The sequence below is a fragment of the Scyliorhinus canicula genome, chromosome 8 (assembly GCF_902713615.1).
Source record: "Scyliorhinus canicula chromosome 8, sScyCan1.1, whole genome shotgun sequence".
NCBI classification, from domain to species: domain Eukaryota; kingdom Metazoa; phylum Chordata; class Chondrichthyes; order Carcharhiniformes; family Scyliorhinidae; genus Scyliorhinus; species Scyliorhinus canicula.
In genome coordinates this window covers 166401271-166417835 of record NC_052153.1, presented here as the reverse complement: position 1 = coordinate 166417835, position 16565 = coordinate 166401271, and the positions used below count along the sequence as shown (strand labels likewise).

At 49.0% G+C, this 16565-nt stretch overlaps 1 protein-coding gene across 2 annotated transcripts in view; it reads left to right on the top strand.

Annotated features, from left to right (window-relative positions):
- snx25 (sorting nexin 25) overlaps positions 1–16565 on the top strand; it is a 326114-nt gene that overhangs the window by 148211 nt on the left and 161338 nt on the right. For both annotated transcript variants that reach the window (XM_038805657.1, XM_038805656.1), the window contains exon 4: positions 4116–4332. In XM_038805657.1, coding sequence (XP_038661585.1) covers positions 4116–4332 — 217 coding nt within the window. The remainder of the gene's footprint in view (positions 1–4115; positions 4333–16565) is intronic.

Sequence of the window (16565 nt, the reverse complement as noted above, 5' to 3'; positions counted from 1 at the left end):
GCCGTTCCTTGGCTGTCACTGGGTCAAAATCCTGGGACACCCTCTCTAACTGCACTGTAGGTGTAGCTACACCACTTGAACTGCCGCAGTTCAGGTTGGCAGCTCACTGTCGCCTTCTCTCAGGTAATTAGGGATGGGGAACAAATGCTGGCCAGGACAGCGACACGCATATCCCAAGAATGAATTTTTAAAAACTTCACTTAAGACTGTAGAATCCAGGCTACTTGGTTCTGGGGACATGTCAGCTTTTCGGTCTCAAAGTTATCCTATCCCTTTTCCCGGTGATTGTATTATGTTCACCCAGTCCCATCATCTCTAGATTTTCAAGAACCTTTGAGAAGTTTTATAAGCCCACCACAAAATACCTATTCAACAAGTCTACCATTTTTTATTTTCGATTATGAATTCCCCAGACTGTCACTCTCGAGGACCAACACTAGCTTTTATTATTTTCCTATTCAAATTCTTGTAGAAACCTCTACTGTCTGTCTGATATGACTAGCTATAGACTCTGAGTATTCTCTCAGTCTCTGCTTTCTGCCTCTTTATAATCTTTTGAGTTATTCTTTGTTGGTTCTTAAAATCTGTCCAAACATCTGACCTAGCACTGTTCTTCACAGATTTGTACAGTGCTTCTCTCAATCCAATACTATCCTTACTTCCTCATTTAGCGCTGGATGATGCATCCTTCTCAAAGCCTTTCATTCTCAGTGGAATAAATCTTTTTGGAGCGTTATTAAGTATCTCCTTAAAAGTATGCCACTGTATCTCTACTGTTTTAACCTAGATTCCCATTTCACCTTGGCCAACTCTGCCTTCATGCTCTCAGAGTTACCTTTATTTTGTTTTAAAACACTAGTCATGGACCCACACTTCTCCATTTCAAACTAAACATTAAATTCTTTCATATTGTTATTGCTGTCACCCAGAGGCTCCTTTACCGTGAGGTTATTTATTAATCTTGTCTCAATGCACATTACTAGGTCAAGGATAGTCGGCTCTCTGGTTGGCTCCAGAACATACTGCTCTAAGAAAATGTCCTGGAAACACTCTGAACTCAGATTCCAGGTTACTTTTGCCAATCTGATTTTCCCAAGATCAAAGTTACCCATGGCTATTACGGTACCTTAAATACGGCAGGGTGGCACAGTGGTTAGCTCTGCTCCCTCACAGGGCCAGAGACTCGGGTTCAATTCCGGCCTTGGGTGACTGTCGGTGAGGTGTTTACACAGTCTCCCAGTGTCTGCGCGGGTTTACTTCCAAAGATGTGCAGGTTAGGTGGATTGGCCATGCTAAATTGCCCCTTAGTGTCCAAAGATGGGTTAAGGGTTATTGGGATAGGGTGGGGAAGTGGGCTTGGGTGGAGTGTTCTTTCAGAGAGTCGGTGCAGACTCAATGGACCGAATGGCCGCCTTCTGCAATGTAGGTATTCTATGATTCTATTTATTTCTTCTTACATGCTCTGTCCTACAAGGTAACTACAGTTAGAGGGCCTATAAACTGCTCCCACAGTGACCTCTTACATTTACCATTTCTTATATTTACCGAAACTGATACTACATCTTGCTCTTTCAAGCTAAGGTCGTCGTCTCAGTATTAAAATAATGCCATCTTTCATTCACAGAGCTACATCACTATCTTTTCCTAGCTTTCTGTCATTCTGCTATATCAGATACCCGTCAACATTCAGGTCCCAACTTTGCTCACCTTTCAAACATGTCTCTGTAATGCCCATCTGGTCATACATATTTATTTCTAACTGTGTCCCCCATTCGTTACAAATACCTATGTGCACTGTGATACAGGGGGCGGGATTCTCCGCTTGCTGATGCCGAAATCGCGAAACGCAATTGGGTGGAGAATCCGTGTTTACGACCAAATTGGGGCCGGCGCCTGTTTTCGGAGGCCCCGCCCCCTCCAAAATGCCATCACTGAGGAGCACGCTGCACGCCCTGGGGACGGCCTCAGGACGTTACCTGAAGGCCCTCCCCGATGCTCCGCCCCCGATGTTCGGGGCAGAGGACATGTGATCTCTCCGGTCGGGAAGCCGGCGTGGCGGCTGCGGACTGTGTCCAATGCTGCCAGAATCAGGCAGGAGCTGTGCTGCTGGCCGGGGGTGTCTTTGGCAAGGGCTGGGGAACTGGTGGAGGGTGGCCCGGGGGGTGTCCATGGGGCACTATTTGGCAGGTCAGGTCCACTTGTGGCCGGCGCCATGTTGTACGGCACGAGCACTGCAGATCATCACTGTGTACATGGGCGGCCACGGACCCAGCAATTCTCTAGGCGCAGGTCATCGCTGTGCACATGGGCGGCCACGGACCCAGCAATTCTCTAGGCGCAGGTCATCGCTGTGCACATGGGCGGCCACAGACCTGGCAATTCTCTAGGCGCAGGTCATTGCTGTGCACGTGGGTGGCCACGGACCCAGCAATTCTCTAGGCGCAGGTCATCGCTGTGCACATGGGTGGCCACGGACCCGGCAATTCTCTAGGCGCAGGTCATTGCTGTGCACATGGGTGGCCACGGACCCGGCAATTCTCTAGGCGCAGGTCATTGCTGTGCACATGGGCGGCCACAGACCTGGCAATTCTCTAGGCGCAGGTCATTGCTGTGCACATGGGCGGCCACAGACCTGGCAATTCTCTAGGCGCAGGTCATTGCTGTGCACATGGGCGGCCACAGACCTGGCAATTCTCTAGGCGCAGGTCATTGCTGTGCACATGGGCGGCCACGGATCCGGCAATTCTCTAGGCGCAGGTCATCGCTGTGCACATGGGTGGCCACGGACCCAGCAATTCTCTAGGCGCAGGTCATTGCTGTGCACGTGGGTGGCCACGGACCCGGCAATTCTCTACGTGTTTATATCGGGAACGCCGTGCGTTTTACGTGGTACGGCTGCTAGCTCCTCACCAGTTGGAGGATCAGTGCGTCGCCGATTTTTCCCACGTAAAACGCCATGGATCCTCTGAACATTGCCCCAATTTCGGAGAAGTCAGCCCAGGGTCTTGAACTCAGTTTTCTTTACCATTTTCCACTTCAGTTACTGGTGCACTCATATGATTGTATGTCCTGACCCTTCCTGTTTCTTTCCCACTTCAAACAATCAGATTTTTAAAAAAATACTATTTGCACTTTTATTTAGTACAAATGTATTGCTATGTCATATAACCTATAGATAGACAATAAATTCACAGTGTACAGCACTATTTGTATGACAGTTTCTGGGGGAAGGAGAAACAGTTCTTGAATTTTAGAACTATGTATCATTCTTTTCTGAAAAATTCAGATCAATGATTCAATCTAAGTTTCCCTGAGCTGCTGGCATATGTCTGATTGACAAATCCTGGGGAGAGTGTCATTAGAGCAAAAGAAACATTTTATAGAATCTCTACAGTGCTGAAGGAGGCCATATGTCCCATCAAGTCTGCACCAACTCTCTGAAAGAGCATCCGATCTAGGCCCACTCCTCTGTCCTATTCCCGTAACCCCACCTAACCTGCACATCCCTGGACACTAAGGGGCTAGTTCACCCAATATGCACATCTTTTGGATTGTGGGAGTAAACCGAAGCACCCGGAGGTAACCCCCGCAGACATGGGAAGAATGTGCAAACTCCACACAGACAGTCACCTAAGGCTGGAATTGGACCCAGGTCCTTGGCACTGTGAGGCAGCAATTCTAACCGCTGCGCCACCCTTTTTATGGTACATTCATGGTATATTATGGGTTGGCGCCAGAGAAGTCAGAATGGTACAGTTGTATTAGCTACTGCGCCAGGGTCCCAGGTTCGATTCCCGGTTTGGGTCACTGTCTGTGCAGAGTCCGCACGTTCTCTCCGTGTCTCCGTGAGTTTCCTCCGGGTGCTCCAGTTTCCTCCCACAAGTTCTGAAAGACGTGCTGTTGGGTGAATTGGACATTCTGAATTCTCCCTCAGTGCACTCGAACGGGCGTCGGAGTGTGGTGACTAGGGGATTTTCACAGTTACTTCATTGCAGTGTTAATGTAAGCCTACTTGTGACAATAATAAAGATTATTTTTACTAAAAGAATACTTTTTGTTCTTCATCTCTGCAACATGCAGGGTGATCTCACTGTTTGTATCTTTTTGTGTTTCAGTTTTTGACTACAGCTACAGGGACTATATCCTTTCCTGGTATGTGAAGATCAGCAAAGATGAAGGCCATCTGTACCACATGCTTTCAGAAGACTTCTGGGAAATGGCAAAGCAGTTGCGTGTTCGACTGAGTAACATTGACATCGTTAAAGTGGTTTGTAATGATGTCGTCAGGACTGTTCTCGCTCATTTCTGTGACCTCAAGGCAGCGAACGCAAGGTAAAGGATTGGTTTGAGATGTGCACTTTAATTATATAGTCAATTTTTGACTCTCTTTTTCTTACCTGAAAGTCCTCGCTCTTTACTGGGGTATAATTCTATGGACCCAGGCTACTTCCTTTTCTTCTAACAGACAATTTTATTGAGGTATTTTTGGCATTTGGCAGTAACAATATGCATTAGTGTGCAGATACCAATTACAAAAAACATAGTGCAAATAACAGTACCACTCTCGCAAAAAGACCCGCCTATTTTTCCCCCCTACTCTACACAAGCCGAGAAAGCTTGCCATGTCCGACAGCCATACTTCGGTCTTCGGGGGCTTTGAGTCCCTCCAGGCCAACAGTATTCGTCACCGGGCTATCAGGGAAGCAAAGGCCACAACATCGGCCTCTATCCCCTCCTGTACTCCCGGATCTTCCGACACCCCAAGAATCGCCACTTCTGGACTCATCGCCACCCTTGTTTTCAGTACCCAGGATATGACGTCCGCAAATCCATGCCAGTATCCCCTGAGTTTTGGACACGCCCAGAACATGTGGACATGGTTCGCTGGTCCTCCCCCACATCTAGCACACTTGTCCTCCAGCCCAAAGAATTTGCTCATCCGGGCCACCGTCATGTGGGCCCGGTGAACCACCTTGAACTGAATCAGACCGAGCCTGGCACATGTTGTGGTTACATTTACCCTACTCGGAGCGTCTGCCCATACGCCTCCCTCCAACTCCCCACCAAGCTCCTCCTCCCACTTAAGTTTCAGTTTCTCAGTCCCTGTGTCCTCCGCTCCCAAAAGCTCCTTATAAATATCTGAGACTCTCCCCTCTCCTACCTCCCCCCTGGAAACTACCCTGTCCTGGATGCCCCTTGGTGGAAGGCGTGGAAAGGACAGGACCTGTCTACGTACAAAATCCCGCACCTGCAAGTACCGAAAGTCATGCCCCCTCGTCAGCCCGAACGTCTCCTCCAGCGCCCTCATGTTCGCGAAGCTCCCTTCCAGGAACAAGGCGCCCATCCTTCCCAACCCCGCCCTCCGCCACGCTCAAAACCCGCCATCCATCTTCCCCGGGACAAATCGGTGGTTGTCACATATTGGGGATCAGACCGACGCTCCCACTTCCCCCGCATGCCTCCTCCATTGGCCCCAAATCCGCAGAGCCGCCACCACTACAGGGCTGTTGGAGTACCTGGCCGGCGGGAGCGGCAGGGGAGCAGTGACCAGGGCTGCCAAGCTGGTGCCCCTGCACGAAGCAGCCTCCACCCGCTCCCAAACCGACCCCGTACCCACCATCCATATCCTTATCATGGCTATGTTAGCCGCCCAGTAATAGTTGCTGAGGTTTGGCAACGCCAGCCCCCCCTCGCTACGGTTCAGTTCCAGCATCCCCCTCTTTACCCGCGGGGACTTCCCCGCCCAAACAAATCCCAGGATGATTTTATTGTTTCTTTTAAAGAAGGACCGCGGAATGAAAATAAGGAGACACTGAAAAATAAACAGGAATCTCGGGAGGATCGTCATCTTCACCGTCTGTCCTCTACCCGCTAGTGACAGCGGGAGTGCATCCTACCTCCGAAACTCGCTCCTCATTTGCTCCACCAGCCTGGACAAGTTCAACCGATGCATCCTACCCCAGTCGGGCGCCACTTGTGTCCCTAGATACGTAAATCTTTCCCCAACCAGCCTAAATGGTAGCTCCCTCAGCCTATTCTCCTGACCCCTCGCCTGCACCACAGACATCTCGCTTTTTGCCATGTTCAACTTGTAGCCCGAAAACCGGCCAAACTCCCCTAGGATTTCCATAATCCCGTCCATCCCTGCCGCTGGATCTGCCGCATACAAAAGCAGGTCATCCGCGTAGAGCGAGACCTTGTGTTCTATCCCCCCCGACCATTCCCTTCCATCGCCTTGCCGCTCTTAGAGCAATTGCCAGCGGTTCTATGGCCAATGCAAACAGCAGTGGAGAGAGGGGGCATCCCTGTGTTGTCTCGCGGTGTAGTCCAAAATACTCAGATGTCGTCCTATTCGTTCTTACACTAGCCTCCGGGGCCTGATATAGCAGTTTAACCCAGTCCACAAAGCCTTCTCCAAACCCAAACCGTCCCAACACCTCCCATAAATAGTCCCACTCCACCTGGTCAAAAGCCTTTTCGGCATCCATTGCCACCACTACCTCCACCTCTCTGCTCTCCGGGGGCATCATAATCACATTGAGTAGCCTTCTTAGATTAGCTACCAGCTACCTGCCCTTAACAAACCCCGTTTGGTCCTCCACAATCACGTCTGGTACGTAGTCTTCGATTCTGGACGCCAAGATCTTGGCCAGCAGTTTAGCATCTACATTAATCAGGGAGATTGGCCTATAGGACCCACAGACCTCTGGATCCTTATCCCGTTTTAATAGCAGCGAGATGGTGGCTTGCGACATCGTCGGGGGTAACACCCCATTGTCCCTCGCCTCGTTAAACACCCTAACCAGCACCGGTCCCAGTATACCCGCAAACCTTTTGTAGAACTCCACTGGATACCCATCCGGCCCCGGGGCTTTACCCGACTGCATGGTCTTCAGGCCCCTCATTACTTCTCCAGCTCTAATCGGGGCCCCCAGCCCCTCTGCCATCCCTCTGCCCACCTTTGGGAAGGTCAGCCCATCTAAGAAGAGTCTCATCCCCTCTGGCCCCGTGGGGGGTTCCAAGGTATACAGCTTACTGTAAAAGTCCCTGAATACCCTGTTCAATCCTGTCGGGTCTCCCACCCGTTCCCTGCCCCGTCCACTACCGTCCCTATCTCCCTGGCCGCCTCCCTCTTCCTAAGTTGCTGCGCACGCATTCTGCTGGCTTTCTCCCCATACTCATATCCCCTGGCCTTTCTGAGTTGCTCTACAGTCTTCCCAGTGGATAGCGCTCCCAGCTCCGCCTGCAGTCTCCGTCGTTCCCTAAGTAGCTCTGCCCTCGGGGAGTCCGCATATTCCCTATCAGTCCGTGTCATCTCCTGCACCAGTCTGTCCATCTCTGCCCTATCCGTTCTGTCCCTATGGGCTCGGATTGAGATCAGTTCCCCTCTCACCACCGCCTTCAGCGCCTCCCAGAGCACCGCTGCTGAGACTTCCCCTGTATCGTTGACCTACAGGTAGTCCTGCATGCATTTCCCCACTCTCTCACACACCCTCTCCTCTGCCAACAATCCCACCTCTAACCTCCATTGTGGGCGCTGGTAACTTTCTTTGCAGACCAGCAGGTCGACCCAATGTGGAACATGGTACGAAATAATGGTCGCCGAGTATTCAGTATCCCTCACCCCCTCCAAAAAGTCCCTACTCATAATAAAGAAGTCAAAACGAGAATAAACCTTGTGAATATGTGAATAGAACGAGAACTCCTTCCCTGTCGGCCGGCTGATTCTCCAGGCTACCCCCCCAATTTGTTCCATGAACCCTCTCCCCGGGCGATGGTGGTCAGGTTCCATAGGTTCGTGGACAAGGAGCGTCTTCTACAGTGGGCCAAGAGCACGAGGAGCTGCTCATGGAACAACAGTGTCTGTAGGCTGCCCTCCTTCTGGCCACCTCCTGGCGCAACATGTGCCAGGCTCGGTCTGATTCCTTGGAGTCATTATCATGATTGCTAGTAAACTGTATGGGCAGGAGGGTGGCAAAGTGAGAGAGTGGTTAGCACTGCTGCTTCACAACGCCAGGGACCCGGATTCGATTCCGACTTTGGGTGACTGTCTGTGTTTGCACACTCTTCCCGTGTCTGCATGGGTTTCCTCCGGGTGCTCTGGTTTCTTCCCACAGTCCAAAGATGTGCAGAGTAGGTGGATTGGTCATGCTAAATTGCCCCTTTTTGCCCAAAGGTTAGGTGGGGTTATGGAGATAGGGCAGGGAGTTGGGCCTAGGTAGGGGGCTCTTTCAAAGGGTCAGTGCAGGCTCGATTGGCCGAATGGCTTCCTTGTGCACTGTAGGGATTCTATGTGTGACTTTGCAGCTGAATCCCATTATATCTTCATATCCAAGAGCAGAATTCAGTTTGATCTCCCCTGGCTTAGCCACACTGAGTGCAATTCTACTGGTGTAATCCTGACTAAGGACAACCATCTCAACTAATTAAATGTGCAACGTTCAGTTCAATATTTTCGGTTCACAAAAAGAATAACTAACCTGCATTTTTTCAATGTCAATCAATACTGGGCTGCATTCTGGTTTAGTTAATTTGCGATACTCTCATACCAGCAAATAGAGAATTACCATACACTTCCCCTTAATCTGGTAATATGTGTGTGTGTGTGTTTTTCTCCTTTTTCATTATGAACTTTTTGAAGTGCCATCGTGGTTTCAGTATAAGTACAAACCTCCTTACAATTTACCAACGCCTCATGTTTAAAATTCTTATCCTTGTGTTGCCCTTCCTTAATTCCGTAACCACCTCCAAACCCACTGACCATTCAACTTTCCCCCAATTCTAGCTTCTTAAACTGCCCCCTATTTCCTTCCCCCGGCAGCGGTCGTGCCTTCAGCTGCCTTGGCTGTAAATTCCGGAATTCCCTCTAATCCCTCTGTCATGCCACCTGTCTCCCTTCATTAAGTCTAGCTCTTTGGCTAAGCTTTCAGTCACTCCTCTAATATCTGCTTCTTTGGTTCAATGTCGTAATTTGTTTTGATCACTCTTCTATGAAGTGTCTATGAAAGATATTCTGACATTGCAGATTCTGTAGTAATGCATGGTGTTGCAGGTGCAATAAATAAAGTAAACCCTGCAAGTGAATGGGAACTGGGCAGCCTCTCTTGGGCCGACATACCAGCTGATGACTGTAGATTTGCATTTTAATTGTCCCTATGGTGCTTTTGTGCTCATTAAGATGAATGATGTTGACAGCAGGGGATGGAGCAATTCTGTAAAATGTCAATTTCAGATAGGATGTTTGGAAGAAGCTCCTCCCCAACAATGTGCCTTATCCTCAGATAATCACTTGTTACTGCGCCAACGTCACATCTCCATTTCCAACACAGGTTAGTTTGCACCTTCTGAGCAAGGGTGCCAAAGTATGGTAGTTGCATCCTGTGCACCCGCTTTCAGTAAGGTCTTGTCGTCCCTGCCTGACAACTGATCAATCTAGATCGGAATGTAGCCCGGAGATAAAAGGTTAGCATACCCTCCAGTCTCTCAACCGTGGACATTGATTTCTCTTAGATTGTATGGTTCAGTTACAATGCCTCATGTCACCAGGAGTCTGGATGCGAGGGCAGCATTCCCCGACCCATACCAACTAAATGGGTTGTAATCAACCCGAGAAGCGGCGAGACAATCCTACCCTTCTCAGGTTATCAGGCCGCTGTTTTATAATTTCATGCAGCAGGTATTCTAGGGGCCATCAACACAAGGTCATCAACAAGAAACCGATCAACGAATTCAGAAAAATCTCATGTTCACCACTGAGGGTGAATGTGGATCTCGCTCTCCAAGGAGCGGTTGAAGTAGTTGGTGTAGATGAATTTAAGGGGAAGCCAGATAAATGTATGAGGCAGCAGCGAGTTGAGGGTTATACTGAGAGTTAGACAAGGAAAGATGTGGGGAGACTTAAATGCTGGCTTGGACTCATGAAAATGAAAATCGCTTATTGTCACGAGTAGGCTTCAATGAAGTTACTGTGAAAAGCCCCTAGTCGCCACATTCCGGCGCCTGTTCGGGGAGGCTGGTACTGGAATTGAACCGTGCTGCTGGCCTGCCTTGGTCTGCTTTAAAAGCCAACGATTTAGCCCAGTGTGCTAAACCAGCCCCTGGTCATTAGGTTATATGGTCTGTTTCTGCTGTATATTCTGTACAATGTTATGTATTTTTGCACTCTGCAGGTGAAATTGCCCATAAAAATATTTTATTGAGGCATTTATAATTTTAACAATTTTCAACATCAAATGTCATCAAAAACACAACAATATAACCAACAAACCCCCCAAGCATAAACCCCAGCCAACATGGTTTACACAAACAGTGCCACCTTCCCCTGCCACCCCTCTGTTGGATCTCTTATCCTTACTCGTCTCTCCCATGCCTCCCCTTCCACCCACCCTTTTGACAGCTTAATTTTTCTCAAAGAAGTCGACGAATGGCTGCCACCTCCGAGCAAACCCCTGCAATGAACCCCTCAAGGTGAATTTAATTTTCTCAAGTCTGGGAAACCCTGCCATGTCGCTAACCCATACGCCCGACTTCGGGGGTTCCAAGTCCCTCCATCCTAGTAAGATCTGTCTCTAAGCCACCAGGGAGGCAAAGGCCAGGACATCGGCCTCTCTCACCCCCTGGACTCCCGGGTCTTCCGACACATCAAAGATCGTCACCTCTGGCCTCTGCACCACCCTCACAAGTAAGACCTCTGACGTGATGTCAGCAAACCCCTGCCAGAAACCCCTCTGTCTCAGACACGCCCAAAACACATGTACATGATTCGCAGGACACCCTGCACAGCGCCCACACCTATCCTCCACATCCTCAAAGAATCTGCTCATCCAAGCCACAGTCATGTGTGCTCTGTGGACCACCTTAAACTGTATCAGGCTGAGCCTAGCGCACGACGAGGATGCATTAACTTTCCTCAGGGCCAGTGCTTCCGGTGACGGCGGGCGGGAGGCAGCCGCGCGTTGGAGGGCTCCCGTTCGGGAATGGCATTGTTGGGGGTTAACGCCCGGTCATAGGGGCAACGAAGGCAGTAAAATTCGGGAGAAAGCACAGGGAAGGGAAATGTCGAGGATCAGTAAAAAAACAGCCGTGAAAAAAGCAGCTGAAAGTCCGTCGGGGAGTGGAAAGGTCACCGCGGGGTCGGTAAAGAAAATGGAGGCTGGAGCACCAGGGGAGACCGTATAGCTTACGGCTGAAGAAATAACTAAGGTGATGGCTGTGGAATTCGAAAGGCAGTTCACAAAACATATGGAGGCAATGAGGAAGGAGATGGGGGCGGTTTTGAAAGTGCTGGTGGAGGAGGCGATTACCCCGGTGAGGACGGCGGTGGCGAGCACAGTGGTGGAGGTGCGGGAGCAAGGCGCGGCGCTGAAGGAAATGGAAGAGACATTATTGGAGCACAGTGATCAACTTACCTCGATGGGGAAGGAGATGCGGAAGGTGATAGAGATCAACAAGGATCTGCGAGGCAAAATGGAAGACCTGGAAAACAGGCGACAGAATCTGAGGATTGTGGGGCTGCCCGAAGGAGTGGAAGGACCGAGGCCGACTGAGTATTTTGCCACGATGTTGGCAAAGCTATTGGGGAGGGGGAGGACCCCTCCCAATATGAACTGGATCGGGCACATCAGTCGTGGAGGCCTGTACCAAAGGCGAGTGAGCCACCAAGAGTAGTGTCTCTGTGCTTCCGTAGGTACAGAGTAAAGAGAAGGTCCTGTGCTGGGCTAAGCAGAAGCGGGTGGTGCAGTGGGCTGGAGCTGGTATATGTGTATACCAGGACTTTACGGTGGAGCTGGCGAGGAGGCGGGCTGCCTTTAACCGGGTGAAGAGGGCACTGTACATTAGCAAGGTGCAGTGCGGCATTGTATATCCAGCGAAGCTGAGGGTGACCTACAAGTTCAAGGACTTTTATTTCGGGACGGGGGAAGCAGCGGAGGAATTTGCAAAGACAGAAGGACTGTGGCAGAATTGAGAAATGGTCATGTACCGATGTAGCTTCACGACTGTATTTTTTCTTTTTTGTTTCGCTGCGTGGTGTATGGGCTACAGGAGCCAACGTTGGACAAGGAAAGAAATGGGACTTTCAGTCGTAATGAGGGTTCTTTGGGGTGTGGGTGTGTATGTGGGGTTTCTGTGCTAAAGGGAACTTCTGGGTTTTCCTGGGGCTGGGCAAAGAGACCCGGGTGGGGGCCTCCACGCTGGCCAGTTTAAGCCGGCCAGTGAACGGGGTGAGGTGGGGGGAGGGGCTGCGGCCATCGGAGCCTGGCAGAATAGGGTCCGATGAGTCTAGCCGGGATGGAAAGTTAGGGAGAAGGAACCGAGGTTGGGGGGAGTAGTTTTACAAGAGGAAGTGGAGGGGAGGAGTTGTTGGCCGGAGGGGGGGGGTGCTTTACAACTCTTGGGTGTCATTTACTGTAATCGTTCGGAGGCTGGATGGCATTGAGTATCTGGGGGGGGGGGGGGGGGGGGGGGGGGGGAACTCTATAGGTTAATGGTGACCATGGGCGATTCCGGACTCCTTTTTCTTTTTCTCCTTTGATTTTTTTGTACACCGTGGGCCGGTTTGTTTTATTTGATGCATATATTGACAGGTGGGTCGTTGGTTGGGGTGGTGGGAGGATGGGATTGTTGTTGATAAGGGTATTGACTTTGTATTTGTTACCGTTTACTGCTTGTTAGGAGGGGTGTAAATTTTGAAGGAAAATGTAAAAATGGAGAATTAAAATATTTAAAAAAAAAAACTCTCCTCAGGGCCTCATCCCATAACCGGGTCTCCAACTCCCCATCCGGCTCTTCTTTCCACTTTCTCTTCACCTCTCCTATTGGGGCTTTCTCCCACTCCATCAGCTCCTCATAGATCTCTGAAATCGTCTTCTCTCCTACTTCTGTTCTTGACACCACCTTACCCTGCAGCCCCTGGGGCGGCAGGTGCTGGAAGGTCAAAATCTGCTCTGCACAAAATCCCTTACCTGCAGATACCGGAACCCATTCCCACCTGGTAACTCAAACACCTCCTCCAGCTCCCGCAGACTCGGGGAAACCCTCATCAATAAAGAGATCCCCAAATCTCTCGATACCTGCCCGCTGCCACCTCCAAAACCCCCCGTCCAACCTCCGCGGAGCCCACACCTAAGCCCTCTCATAGAATTTACAGTGCAGAAGGAGGCCATTCGGCCCATCGAGTCTGCACCGGCTCTTGGAAAGAGCACCCTACCCAAGCCCACACCTCCACCCTACCCCATAACCCAGTAACCCCACCCAACACTAAGGGCAATTTAGCATGGCCAATCCATCTGAGCTGCACATCTTTGGACTATGGGAGGAAACCGGAGAACACGGAGGAAACCCACGCAGACATGGGGAGAATGTATCGACTCCGCACAGACAGTGACCCAAGCCGGGAATCGAACCTGGGATCCTGGAGCTGTGAAGCAATTGTGCTAACCACTATGCTACCGTGCTGCCCTCTCTAACCCCATGTGCTGCCTCCACTGTCCCCACACCCTCAGGGCTGCCACTACTACCGGGCTTGTGGAGTACCGAACCGGCGGGACATTAGTGCTGAATTAAAGGGTCAGTTACATTCTGTCTGAGAGCAGCTTACTTAGAACAGTACAGCACAGAACAGGCCCTTCGGCCCTCGATGTTGTGCCGAGCAATGATCACCCTACTTAAACCCACGTAACCCGTATACCCGTAACCCAACAAACCCCCCATTAACCTTACACTACGGGCAATTTAGCATGGCCAATCCACCTAACCCGCACATCTTTGGACTGTGGGAGGAAACCGGAGCACCCAGAGGAAACCCACGCACACACGGGGAGGACGTGCAGACTCCACACAGACAGTGACCCAGACGGGAATCGAACCTGGGACCCTGGAGCTGTGAAGCATTGATGCTAACCACCATGCTACCGTGAGCTGGGTAAAGGTTTCAAAAATTCACTTGATTGTTACAGCTGATGCAGGCAAGAGACTTCGGGCAGATTCAGATCAGGAGCCAGAAATGAAAAGGCAGTATACTAGCTGAATTGTGCCACTCCTCAAACCCACAAACAAATGTTAAGGATTTCGGCAAGAGAAAATGAACAAGAAACGTTTGCAATCTTGAAAAGAACATTGCTATGTTTGAAGGTTTTACACTTCACACGTGAAATTTCCAGATGGGCATCCGGTCTGTCTGAAGCAGAATGAAATTCACAGAATAGGAAATTTACGCTTAACTTATTGGCTGGAATGGCAAATGGAACAATGCCTGTGAAAGATATGGTTTCAATAAGCATATCATTGAATTCCTTGTTCCCAAAGTGATTTATACCGTCGTTTTCATTTCTCACTGAAACAAGTGTACAACCCCATAGCTAATGTAAATAAAATGAATTAATTGTTCCTGAAGCTATGAAACTTAACCCATGTGATTCCCTGCATTTTATTTCACACCCCTACAGTAAAATTTCCTTCTAGAGAATGTACCTATGTAGCAGGGACCCTGGGATTCATTTATTGTTGTCGCCTTCAACTTTTCATCCTTTAACCTAGACCATTTTTACCCAAATATTTCATTCACTATCTATGGACCTTCTATCCATGTATATAATATTGTAAATGACTTGTTTCATTTTTATTTTCTGATTCTCTGCCCTTTCCTATTGTTGCTCATTCTGGTGAGTGTGCTTTACACTCAATTGGCTCTGTTTTATTCCTTAGCTCTAGAGTCGCCAGGTATCCTTATGATACCACCACGAGGTTCAAGTTCAAGTTCAGATCAATGACTCAATACACCAATTAGTTAGGTTCAATCAAACACGTTTATTATTACACAGTAAATCGATACTCATGCAACTAATACTAATGGACTAAACTATTCCTACCACCATAAGCCAATACTTATCTTCGATAAGGGAACACACTGGATCAGGGAACAATGGCCTCTTGTTCTGTCCTGAGACTGCAGGCTTCCCAGTTGGTATGGGCTAAGGGGTCAGGAGTGTCTACTCTCGTAGCGAGCGTTGGTTGGACATTTACTTGTCGGTGTAGCTGTTTGCCAGGCCTCTCCTTCTCACGTTCAAGTTCTTAGAGAGCTGCTGCAAAGGTGTTCTGCTGGGGGAGCCGGCTAAGAGAGCGAGCTGGACTTGGGATCTGTCCTTTATAGGTCACAGGGGCTTCGCGCCCATCTGGGCGGACCCTATACCTGCTTGCAATCGATTGGTTTGAATTCCCCAATACTGGGGCTGTTTCCCGATCGCTAGGCGGTTCTTGGAGCTGTTTGTAACTTATTGTCTGGGACTCCTGCTGGCGCCGAAGAGTCTGGCTTGACCTTTGTTATTCTCGATTGTGTCCATTGTGCCCGGGAATCATCGGGAATCGCTCAATTAATATGCGCAACGGTTAGTTTCAGTGCTGTCCGGTTTCTTTGCAGACAGAATACACAGGGAGATTCTGCAGCCTGCCTGTTTTCCTTACATTGTCCTGTTTTCCTTGCATGCATTTCAATTCTCCATTTTGTGTCGGGCAGTGGCCAACTTCGGTGGCTACACTACCATTTACCTTCACTTCCACATTTCAATGATCTCTGGCAAAACCAACACTGTAGACTTGATTCAAAATTTCAGTGAGCCTTGGAGCAGTGATGGGGGGAATGAACGTTCTTTGAGGTGGAGTTGCAAGGAAGGAAGCTGGTCCCTGCCCTCTTTCCCATTGCCCTCTACACTCCCTGAAACAATGGTTGGATAATTCACCCCAAAACAAATTTTCATGCGTCTTACCATTTTAAAACATCCCCTGAATTACCATGAATATGGCTGCAGGGATTAATTTCCCGAGATTGCACTTGCTGTGTATAATGCAACATATTTCCTGTGGCATCGCTAATGATTAGGTGTATCGTGGTGTTGTACTATGCAATGTGCAGCATGTTTAATGAAATTTATACGGTAGTGGTTATGCCTTCCTCTCTCTCCCAATGGGTTTTAAGGTAACTTGTCCTTTTTCAGGCGTGTATGGTCATTAGAGAAATTTGTCTTGCAGTACTTTTAGTTCATTATACAAATTTTCGATATGGTTCAGTTTGGGTGCAGTTTTCTGAATCATATATTTGATTTATCTCTTGGGTATTTCTCAGTAATGGTTTGAAGAAGTCTCAAAAGCCTCAAACTTTTTTTTGTCCCTGTGTAGTAAGATGGCAAGTATCTTGAGAAAGGCGTGCTGGATAAAGTACAGGTGGCTGCTATTCCCATTGGTTGGCAGTTAGGACATGGCATAATAGGAAATTCAATAATTCCTAGGGAAAGCATTTTCCCTTCCTGTTACAAAGTGAAGTTCTTTGGAATATTTTGATCTCTTGTGTCTTCTGTGAAAATTGCTGTACAGAAAAAGATCACAACCTAATTAGAAATATAATTCAGTTACTAGGCTATTAAGCATGTGTCAATTTAGTGAAGCCTAACTTTTTCTGCAGGTATAGGAACTACAAAAATTGATGAGACTTGTTGCTATGTGCCTTCTGTTCTCGATCCTTAATAATACTAATTATCGCTTATTGTCACAAATAGGCTTCAATGAAGTTACTG